Source organism: Aethalodelphis obliquidens, unplaced genomic scaffold, assembly GCF_003676395.1.
Source record: "Aethalodelphis obliquidens isolate GAN/ISIS:26980383/991018 unplaced genomic scaffold, ASM367639v1 scaffold44, whole genome shotgun sequence".
NCBI lineage: Eukaryota > Metazoa > Chordata > Mammalia > Artiodactyla > Delphinidae > Aethalodelphis > Aethalodelphis obliquidens.
This window is the reverse complement of record NW_020837988.1, coordinates 12,585,285-12,596,659: the sequence shown is the minus strand read 5'-3', so window position 1 is coordinate 12,596,659 and position 11,375 is coordinate 12,585,285. Positions and strand designations below refer to the sequence as shown.

The 11,375-nt window shown below is 48.4% G+C and overlaps 1 protein-coding gene across 2 annotated transcripts in view; it reads right to left on the bottom strand.

Annotated features, from left to right (window-relative positions):
• Positions 1-3,128: 3,128 nt before the first annotated feature.
• The window catches only part of FOXK2 (forkhead box K2), a 71,067-nt gene continuing 62,820 nt past the window's right edge, over positions 3,129-11,375 (bottom strand). Inside the window, exon 9 of one of the 2 annotated variants that reach the window (XM_027081129.1) lies at positions 3,129-6,361. In XM_027081129.1, the coding sequence (XP_026936930.1) occupies positions 6,165-6,361 (197 nt within the window). In that variant the 3' untranslated portion in view covers positions 3,129-6,164. The remainder of the gene's footprint in view (positions 6,362-11,375) is intronic. The other variant, XM_027081130.1, reaches the window with a different exon arrangement.

Here is an 11,375-nt window from a genome sequence, read left to right as displayed (position 1 = left end):
CATTCCTGAAGTTCCAAAGTTTCTGTTATTTACTTTTTGCCTGAAGAATGTCCTGTAGCGTTTCTTTTTGAGCAGCTCTACTGGTTAAGAATTCTTAGTTTTCCTTCATCTAAGAATATCTTTTAATCTGCACTCCTGATATTTTCTATGGATATAGTATTCTAGATTGAGTTACCTTAAGCCCTTTAAAATTTTTCTAGTCATAGGGCCTCCATGGTTTCTGATGAGAAATTTGTATTCAGATTGTTACTCTGGATGTAGTAAGTAACTTTTCTTTGGGTGCTTTCAAGATAAAATGTTTTCAGTGTCAGTAGCCAGTGGTGTGTCTTGACATGGTTTTTCTTTGAGTTTATCCTGTTTGGAGCTTTGTGAATCTTTACAATTATATCTGGGACATTTTTAGGCATTGTTATTATTATTATTATTTTTAAAACACCAATGTCTTTCTCCTCTTGCTGTGAATTCATTAACCCAGGGTATATTTGATCTTTTTATATTGTCCCACAGGTCCCTGAGGCTAAGGTTCGTTTGTTTCCGAGCATTTTTCTGTTGATCCACCGAATTTTTCATTTGTTAAGTTCTATAGCTTTCGGTTCAAGAGCATTTGTCCTTACTTCATGGAGTCTGGTTACAGTAATTAAAGCCATAGAAAGCTAATGTCCTTTTCTGATTATTCCAACATGCTTAAGTTGACATCTCTTTTCTTTCCCCTTAAGAGATTTTCCTGGCTCTTTGTACACTGTAATTTTGAACTGTATTCTGGACATTGTTCATTTTATGAAGCTCTGAGTCCTGTTTAAATCCTGTAGAGAATGTAGAATCTTTTTTTTTTTTTTTTTTTTTAAGCAGGCAAATAACCTGGCTAGGTTCAGAATAAATGTGCCGACCTGCCCTCTGTGGGTTGTGGTTTGGGGTCAGTTGTTGGGGGTCAGTTGTTTCCCAAGCTCTGCAGTGCTATTTGGGGCCATTCTTCACGGGAGTTCAATTAATAAAGACTTTGCTTTGCTTCCTCAGTCAGTTCCAGGCATGTGCAGCTGAGGGTGAGCCCAGGATGCCATACACAGCCCTAGAGAATCTTTCTCTAACTTCCTGTCTCCTAGGTACCCGCTTTCCTGGCCCTTGGCTAAGTCTCAGGCTTTAGCCTCCCTGCGATGTTGCACACTCCTTGGGGCCAAAGAAAAGTATTTCTCCCTCCTGCCCCCAACTTCTTTGGACTAGAAGTGTCCCCTTTCCCAATTCCTCTTCTCTGAGTCCTCAGTGTCTCCAGGGCTCCTGCTTACAGGTATACAGTTTTGTGATTCCCCTCCACGTGTCCCACAGGGGCCCCCTTCCCTTGTGAGGGGAAGGCTTCTCTTGGGTATTCTGATGTTCATTCCTAACATGCAGTTCTGATATTCAGGCTGTCCTGGAGTCTACATCAGGAGATACAAGAGGGGAGAAAAATTCAGGAAAATAATGACCACGTTGGTTGTTCTTCCAGTTTTAACCCCCTTGCTACTATTTCTTTTTCAGAGGACTGTGACAGTTGCTTTATTTATTCAGCCAATGGGTGAGACACAGGGCAGAGACCTCAGAAAGACATTTCTAAAATCAGAAAATTTTGTGCCCACAGGTTTAGTCATCTCATCAGAGATCACCTGAGAGACCCATGTTAAAATCTAATTTTGTATTGCTATGGATGTAAACATGGAGGGGTAACAACAAGAGGCAGTATTCCACAGAGACCTACGATGAGTGCTGGCCAACAGGCTACAGTTTAAATCACTACATACTATGGGTTCTTTCACCTCCCATATTTAGGACTGAACTTACCATATGGCAACTGCACATAGCTTCATGACATGCCCCAATGCCTTCCCTTTTTTTTTGGGCCGTGCCGCATGGCATGCGGGATCTTAGCTCCCTGATCAGGGATCAAACCTGTACCCCCTGCAGTGGAAGCTCAGAGTCCCAACCACTGGACCACCAGGGAATTCCCCCCTATATCTTCCTTAGAGACTAAATGTGGGCCTCTCCGCAATAACTAACATGGCTTTTGCTACATGAAAGACCTCTTATCAGAGTTACTGAATTGTTTCCTATACCTGAAGGCCTCCTGCCTTCAACATCTTTTTCTTGGGTAAAGGTAGGTTATCCTGTAGGATAGCTCTATTTGACTCAGTTTAACTTCAACAAGGCGACCCTAATGAATTACCAGAGGAGCTTTTCCTGAGTGAGAAGGGGGAGGGTAAGACCTAATGCACTTTAAAGCATCTACAAAATGGACTGCACCTAAGAGCCTGTGCTCTGTGACAAGAGAAGCCACTGCAATGAAAAGCCCGCGCACCACAACGAAGAGTAGCCCCCGCTCGCTGCAACTAGAGAAAGCCTGTGTACAGCAATGAAGGCCCAATGCAGCCAAAAAATAAATAAAATAAATACATTTGTTAAAAAAAACAACATGGACAGCAGATCTGAAAAAAACATTTAGGAATGCGCCCTTTTGTTAGTAGAGAGAGTCTCAGTACACGAAGAGCAGCTCTTTTACGCTAATAGAACTGTTTTTACACTAGGGCATCAATGTCAAGAACAAAACTCCATGTGAACACTCTGTGCTTGAGCTTCATTTAGCTCCCAAAGGGGACTTCGTGTCATTTCAGTATTCTCCCTTCCTCTTCCTACCCCTCAGGACATCAGCAATCCATACCTTCTAGGAGCTGGACAATCCAAGTGTTAACAGTGTGGGGACCGGAATACCATGTGCCTATTTAGACAAGATTTTCATCTCATGGGAGGATGTATCTCAGGCTGTTTGCAATGATCTTTCTCAAGCTGAGGCGCAAGTCTGCAGAAGAAATGGCAGCTACAACCAGAACCTCAAAGTAAGTTTGAAAACTCGAACATGATGGATTGAAAGCCAGCAAGACTGTTATCGCTGCCTGTGACCCAATGCCCTTTTCACACGCAAACACTCAATGCCCCCTTTCTTCTGGTGGAGTCAAGAAGCCTGAACTGCTGTCCTCACAGCAGCTCCTTCGAATACCCGCTCCAGTGCTCTAGGCCTTTGGTGTGCTCAGAGAGCATTTAAAAAAAGCAAAAAAGCATGCCTGCTTAAGCTTATCAAAATGACAATGATACTCTGTATTCAATTAAAATTAATAAAAATATTTTATTGAATTTCAGGAACTTGGTACTTTTAAAATTTCAAATCTTTGCACACAAATCACCACTATACCTTCTAGAATAGTGGAGGTTAGGACTTGAAGATTGTCACTTGTCTCTTTGTGTAACATAGCACAGAAATCCCAAGTCCTGACACGCCCCACCCCCTTCTGACCATGGCCCCCTCTACTCTGTTGTTCTAGGAGAGGACGATGAGAGGTGTGATGCATTTAAGGAGCTCAGCTGTCCGGGTGGAGACTCAACTGACGTGAGAGGAAGATTAATCCAAAAACCATGCATAGACACCTTGGGATGCGCCACATCACTTGGATCACGTGTGAGTTTCCCTTTTGTATTTTTGTCTGGTTCAGGGCAAAGCTGCTGAAATGAAATTTCTAGTCCCTGAGGGAGCTCAGAAGTTTGGCAGAAGTCAAAGCAGAGACTTTTTGAAATGAGACACTTAGGAACCACCAGTGGACAGCCGGGCGGGAGTGAATTGCAATGTGACTGTTGATGTAGCACCAGGCATCAAGTGGGGCCACAAGGACACAAGCTCAGTGACTCCTGGGTGTTGAAGGGCTCCTGGGGATTCAAAGCTAAATTTAAAAAAATTTTTAAGTGCCCAAGACACGGTAGTTTGTTAATCTATGTTTTCCTTTTCCTGCCCTCTCCTTGATATTCTTAAATTCCTGTGTGCCAATGAATGAGCCAAATGAATAAGACAGAAGGAAAAAGGAAAGAGAATGCCCCACCTTTGAAAAAGGCATGCTCTAGCTCCCAGCAGCCAAAACTAACCTTCTCCCTTCTTTAAATTTGAGAACAGGGTACTTTTCTTACCTATAAACCAAGCAGAAATCCCTCCAGGCCCATAAAGTCTACATTTTAGGCTCAGAAATAATCAACTGATGGACTGGGCTTATGCAGGGAAAATCTACCCGAGTCTTTCTGGACGGCTGTGGAGATGCGTCTCCTGGAGGACGCACAAGGCATTTGCTTAGTGTTGCCCAGGCCATCTCCCCATCAGGGTGGTCTTGTCCACTCACCTCCCCAGAGCTCAAGGTTAGGGGGCTGCGGTGGCCATGACTAAGGTCTGGAGCACTCAGTGGAGTGACCCGATCCCACATGTAGGACACGGCAGATCCGAATTATTTTGCAAATTGCAAACCTTCTGAGTAAAAAGAAAAAAAATATACATTCCAAGGTATCTGTAAAGTGCCTGGGAGATGCAGATTGCTGCCCTGAGGCGCTCTGATCCATCCGTGCTGCAGTCTGCAAGTTAGGTTTTGCTACTGTCACACACGTGGTCTCATTCACATGATGGTTTCGTTTTTATTTTTTAAATGGCTGAGTTATAAATCCAGCTAGTGTGCAGTAATTTCATAATTTTTAATATGCATTATCTGCAACAACATTGTGACAGCTCCATACCATGGATTGACACACAATACTTAGAACAGGTTTATCATATTTGGTCTTTAGGTAAATAATAACTGTTTTAAAATTGCCTAAATATACCATTCTGAGCTGTTTCATTCCACCAGGAAAATACAGGGGTTTTTTCCTCTCTTTAAAAAAAAAATTAAATACCAAAATAACTACATTTAAATAAATAATGACGATGACATTTAAAAATTCACAATAAGGCCAAAGCCCTCTTTCTGTTTGCATGCTGCTCAGCTCTGACCCCCAGAACCCTCTGTAAAGGTGAGTGGCTTTCTTCTGGAGGAACATGGGCTGAGGCCGTGCGGGCCTCCTACTTCTCATTCTCTCACCTTTGTTTCCTTTCCTTTCGCTTTTATTTTTTGTAGGAGAGAAGTCAGCCTTAGTACTGAATTCAGTTCTAAAAGGTTGAGGGGAATTTCCTATTACAAATCAGAAAGCAACCTAGGTGTTTCCAATGCTTACCGGGACGGAGGGTGCCTGCTTCCAAGACCCTTGTATCAACAGGCAGCTTCTGCTCCACCCCAGCAGCTGCTCCTGCCATGAGGGGGGCAAACCGCACCATCATCGGGTGGCCGGCTGGCCGGACGATGCCGAGAGCTGGTGACGGCACCTAAAATAGCGAACGTGCCACGGAGAGATCTGTGATGTTTGTTTGAAAAGGGTGTGTGATAAAAGATTGAATCTTTTTTTCCAAATGAAGAAGTAATAGTTCTTTTGTTTTAAACATACACAATACATAGGAGACTTGTTTTACTTAGAGTGGAAAATTATGCCAGGGACAAAGTCAACACAAAGAAACAAACAACAAAAAGTAGCAAGAAAGAGAAATGGGTAAGTGCAGCTCCGCGAGCCTGGCAGCTCTTTCCGTCAGGGTTACAAGTGGCCCGCGGGTGTCCGTCTGTGTGTCTGTCCGTCTTACACACGGAAATGGAGGTGGATTAATTCAGGTAACTGCTCTAACGTGGAAAATTTGTAGATGTCAAGTAGCTCCACTTAACTTAAACAGGACAGACAAAAGTAAATCATTCCATAGGCTGAAAACAAACAACAAAAACAAACAAAACTACTTTGTTTCTTCTCCCCAAATGAAATCCACACAAAAGGTCCTGTGTGATTCCAAAATTACCAGAGTAGAAATGGAGTGATCTGAAATGTCAAAGACCCCATTATTTTGTAAAGAAAGAAAGTACACCTCAAAATATTCTAATTCCACATGTGAACAACAAAATACTGTCTTGTCTACTGGTGGCGGGGTGGCTCCGGCCCAGCAGGCCTGCTCGCACCGGGTGCGTCCTCCCTCGGAAGGACTGAGAGTATCTACTCGGAACTAAGCTGAGCGCTGGGCGGGGAGACACTGCCGGAGCCCAGCTTTGCTGCGTGTGGTTTTGTTCAGGGGTGACTTCAGTCTTTAAATTAAGGAGTTTTAAGGCCACCTGGGTTTGTGTTTCCAGTGCTGAGGTGAAGTCCAACCGCAGGGCCCTCTACCCACCGAGGGAACGCGCTCTGAGCGTCGGTGAGAGGCAGTGTCTCCTTTTGGCACCACAGAGTTGACGTTAAAGTGAGAAACACTCTCCTGGCCGCTAGTTCTGGACGCCCTTCTCCCGCACAGCTGCCGGCGGCGCATCCATGCTCAGGGCGATGACGAGGCCCTCGCCATCTTCTGTCTTGACCCGCTTTAGCTCTGGCTGCTCCGCCGGGTCGCCGTTCTGGCGCTTGGTGGGCAGGGAGGCCGACGCCGAGGCGTGTGTCGCCAGCATGTGCAAGGGACTCGCCGCTGCTGTGGAGAGACAGTGAGTCAGCGCCCGTGCTTCTGGATGGACCCTCGTCCCCACCACACATTAACCACGTGAACAGTGAGTCTGTTTATGAACAGCCGGCATCTGTTTATTGCTTCCAATCGTGTGCTGTCTTGCTGAAGCGAGAGGAGGGGTAAAGGGACTGAGGCAGAGGTGGGGCACAGAGCAGATAGCTTTGCTGTTTTGGCCCATGGGCTGCTGCCGGCTTCTCCCCGATGCAGAGTCCCCAAACCCAGAAGGGGATCGGGGTGCAGCAAGCCAAGCCTGCATCGGAGCCGCACACCTTCTCCTGAGCCCGGCCTGTAGGGAGGGAGCTCTGCGCGCCCTGGGCCGGCTTCCCCACACTCCTCCACCCAGGCCCTTCTTCTCTCCAGTCTTCATCACAGAGGGGCCCTTCCTCCTCATGGGGCTCTCACTGGGCACAAGGGTCTCCACCACCTCTGATCTCACCTGCCTTGTGCTCTGCACAACCAGGCAAACTGGTCGTCCCACACCTGGAAGTGCTGCTTCCTCCAAGGGGGAAAGCAGGCCTGGGCTGGGAGGAGCCTGGAGCTATTCCACTCAGAGGGGCTTGGGGGTGAGTGGGGGGTGGGATGTGTGCTGGAGGATGCACAGTGACCTGGAGAAGCAGCATCCTGTCCAGGAAGACCCCTGTCCTCCCACCCCATGCCCTCATGCCCCGAGGGAGGTTTAGGACCATGGCAGCAGGTGGCCAGATGGAGAAAGATAAGTGCACAAAGAGCTGGGAACAGCGACCCTGTCTCCTGAGCACGCCTGAGTCCCAGCAGTGACACGCGTGCTGTCCCGCCACACTGATGTTAGTAAGTAGACATTACGGCTGCTGCAACTCATGACAGTTTGCTCTGCATGCTGCATAAGAGCTGTAAGTATAAGGAGTTTACGCCAAGCTTTATAACTTTAGGTGTTTAACATACCGCTTTAGCTGGCACGGGGATTACAGAATTTCCTCTCAAGAAATGGAACTTGAAGCTAAGTGAGATGAGGGAGGGTCTACAAAATGAGAGACAGGAAGCCATGGGACACAGACTGAGGTCAAAGAAAGGGCAGCTCTGACACTGCCAGGATGCCAGTGTCTCCACTTTGATCTCCAGATTCAACACCATTCCAATCGAAAGTCCCAGTAGGAGTTTGTGTAAGGAAATTTCACGTGCATGCCTTTAGGGAACAAAGGGATCAGCAGCTGGACCCTGGTTAACATGGGGCCTCTGACCACCTCCAGTGTCATCTCTCAAGAACGACTGCTGTGTCACTTTCATGAATAAGGGCATGTGTGGTGCTGGGGCAGCACTGCCACGGAGCCTGGGTTCTTCCAGCAGGACACACACTTCACTGCTGCAGTCCATGGCAGAGACCCAGAGCCTTGGCTAGTCTAGGAGCTGCCCCATTCTGGCTTGAATAAATGCTATTTCAGGAGGATTTAGTGGTTGTAGAATCAGAGCAGAATGGAGTTAACGGTAGATCAGTGCAAACGGTCAAAGCCTGAAAAATGATGTGACTGGAAGAAGGGGCTGGTGTGCTGGGGCGGGGCAGCAGAGAGCAGGGCCTGCTGTCTGGGAGGCAGGGATGTGGGTGGAGCCTGGGTCCCAGATTCCCAAGCAGGCATGGCGTGGTTCCTAGGCCAGGCTGAGCAGGGTCTTCCGCTAACCATGAACTGCAGACCCTTAAGAAAGGTGACAGAAAGAAAAGGAAAGGACCAGGACAGTGAGGGAGACTGAGGAGTGGGCAGAGGAGAAATCTCAGCAGGAAGAGTGCAAAGGGGCACTCAGGCTACAGTGAGCAGGTGGGACGCCACCTAAGCACGGTGTCGGCCCAAGACTCCGTATCTGACCAAAATGATGAGGAGTCGTTGAAGAAATAACACAGCCATAACCATGCTAGTGAACCACACATGTGCAACTGTGACTGAAGCCAGGGCCAAGAGCCCACCTCACAGCCGGACTCACCCTACCTCTCCACTGCCCATGAACACCGGGCATCAAAATGCCAGGCTTTCCTTTCCGTGCCCTCCTTATGCCCGTGGTGGCAGTAACTGGAGCTCAACGCACGTTCCTGGGGAGACGGGCTTCCTTTCCCAAGGGTGAGAGGGCAGCTGTGACAATGTGCTATGACAATGTGCTGCACCGGAGCGCTCTCGAGAGGCCACGCAGGTGCCCACAGAGCAGGGAGAGCACCATGTTCCTGTTGGGGGTACTCTGCCCTCAGTCACATGGTGCCTCAGCAGGAGGGTGACTCAACTCCAGGGTCACATTCCAAGGGGACGCCAGGCACCATCCTGACCCCTCTCGCCCCCCCCACCCATCTAATTAGCACTGTCTGCGTACACAGGCAGAGGCCAGCAGCTCCAACCTGGATGGTGGCACGGCCTCCTGGCTGATCCCCTGAAGCCCCCAGCCTCCTTGTGGCTGTGAATGCCCCTGAAATACCCATCTTAGGCTTGGACACTCGTTGGTTCCCCAGCTTGCCTGCTTCCCACACCAGCAGCCCCTGGCCCTGCAGGTCTCCCTGCCAACGTGCTGTCCTACCCAGTTTCCTGGCTGTGTCCTGGGATGCACTCTCCACTCAGGCGAGACTCAACTCCCCTCCAAGCATAACGCACGGACACATTTCCTGCTATAGCCCAGCACCACTGCTCCTAAGAGATGCCTGACACGGCTGTGAGTGAATCAGTGCCCAAAGCTGAGCCATACCAGGTGGGATACCAAGCTGGCAGGTGCTGAGCTGCTGCCCCGGGGAAACACGGGGTAGGGCTTGTCAACTGATCAACACATACCTTGTTTTATGTGGCTTTTGATTAAAGACGACTTAATCTATACTGTTGATCCATTAACACTGAACTCATGCCTGTACTTTCTCCATAAGGCACATCACAGCCTTCTGTGCCTAGAACACTCCAGGCCTTTTCAGAACCATGCTCGGAGACCACTTTAAACAGCAAAACCGGGACTTCCCTGGCGGCGCAGTGGTTAAGAATCCACCTGCCAATGCAGGGGACACGGGTTCGAGCCCTGGTCTAGGAAGATCCCACATGCTGCGGAGCAACTAAGCCCCTGCGCCACAACTACTGAGCCTGTGCTTTAGAACCCGTAACCCACAACTACTGAGCCCACACGATGCAACTATTGAAGCCCGCGCACTTAGAGCCCAGGCTCCGCAACAAGAGAAGCCGCCGCAATGAGAAGCCTGTGCACCACAATGAAGAGTAGCCCTCGCTCACCACAACTAGAGAAAGCCCACGTGCAGCAGCGAAGACCCAATGCAGCCATACATACATATACATAGAGTTTTATTAAAAAAACAAACAGCAAAACCACCAACAAAAATTACAAAACATGAAAACCGTGGCCCTAAGAAACAGTGAGTACAACACGTGTTCACAGTGGGAGCTGAAATGAGATGGGGGTACTGCCGAGTTGTGCTCGGCTGGGAACCAGCATGCTGAACTTGAATACTTTGCTGCTCTGCACAAGCCCGCAAAGGGCTGTGAAATCAATACAATGAGTACTGATCTGGGAGTTATAAGTAAATTTCAGTGATCTGCAAGAAATCTGCAAATACGGAATCCATGGATACAGGCTCAAGTGCGTGGGACCACCTACCAGGAGTCCCACAGAGCAGCAGCCTCACACGGGGCGGGTGTTGCAGATGCAGAGGCAGAATGATGCCCCAGAGGAGGCGGCGCCGCCTCACTGCTAACCTGGCCACGCCCCACCAAGTCCAAGCAGCTCCTCCCCTTGCGCCAGCTGAAGACGGTGCTGGTCCGGCGGGCGCTCTGCCTGCTGCTACCACAACCTGCAAGTGGTTCCCGAAGGACGCTGGGGTAAGTCAACAGAGCACACCAACAGGCAGATGGAGAAGGCTCCCACAAAACCCTTTCACCTCCTCAACACCTAGCAGGGCCTGGACCCCAGGGCAGCACAGGCTAGAGGCTGGGGCCACTTTCTTATAAGAAGGAATAATACCTGTGAGCCCAGGGGAGACTATTCAGGACAACAGGTGGGAACGCTGGTCATACGAGGACACTGTCTGCAGGGTAAAGACACCTTTCCTCCCGAGACCACTGCCCCACAAGATGGAGGTCTAGGGTAGCAGAGTCTCCACAAAAATGGACTGAGTACCTGTGACCATAACTGTGGTCCAGTGCAGAAGAGGCTGAAAAGTGGCCAGAGCATGTTGGACTCAACCAATGGAATACACTGTTTTAACAGACTAAAGGAGTAACGACCATCTTAACACAGAAAAAGTATGTGACAAAATTCAACACCCTTTCATGATAAAACTACTCAGCAAACCAGGAATAAAAGGAAAAGTCCTCAACATAGTAACATGTACGATAACCCACAGTTAATCAGCTTCAATGGTGAGAGACTGGATGCTTCCCCCAAGATCAGGAACAAGACAAGGATGCCTGCTTTGCCACTGCTAGTCAACACTGCATTCGAAGTCCTACCAGGGCAGCTGGGCAGGAAAGGGGAATAAAAGGCATCCAAATGGGAAAGGAGGTAAAAAACTATCTCTACTGGCAGATGACATAATCTTTATATATAGAAAATCTTAACAAATTGACATAAAGAAACCCCCTAATCAAAAAGTAACACAATCAGGGCTTTCCCGGTGGCTCAGTGGTTGAGAGTCCGCCTGCCGATGCAGGGGACACGGGTTCGTGCACCGGTCCGGGAAGATCCCACATGCCGCGGAGCGGCTGGGCCTGTGAGCCATGGCCGCTGAGCCTGCGCGTCCAGAGCCTGTGCTCCGCAACGGGAGAGGCCACAACCATGAGAGTCCCGGCAAAAAAAAAAAAAAAAAAAAAGGCAATACAATCAATTAGTATTAGTTTTTGAATTCAGCAAACTTGCAGGGTACAAGATCAACATGCAAAAAAATCAGTTGTATTTCTATACAGTAGCAATGAACAATTTCAAAAGAAAATTATGAAAAGAATTCCATTTAGAAAAACATTCAAAAGAAATAAAATAG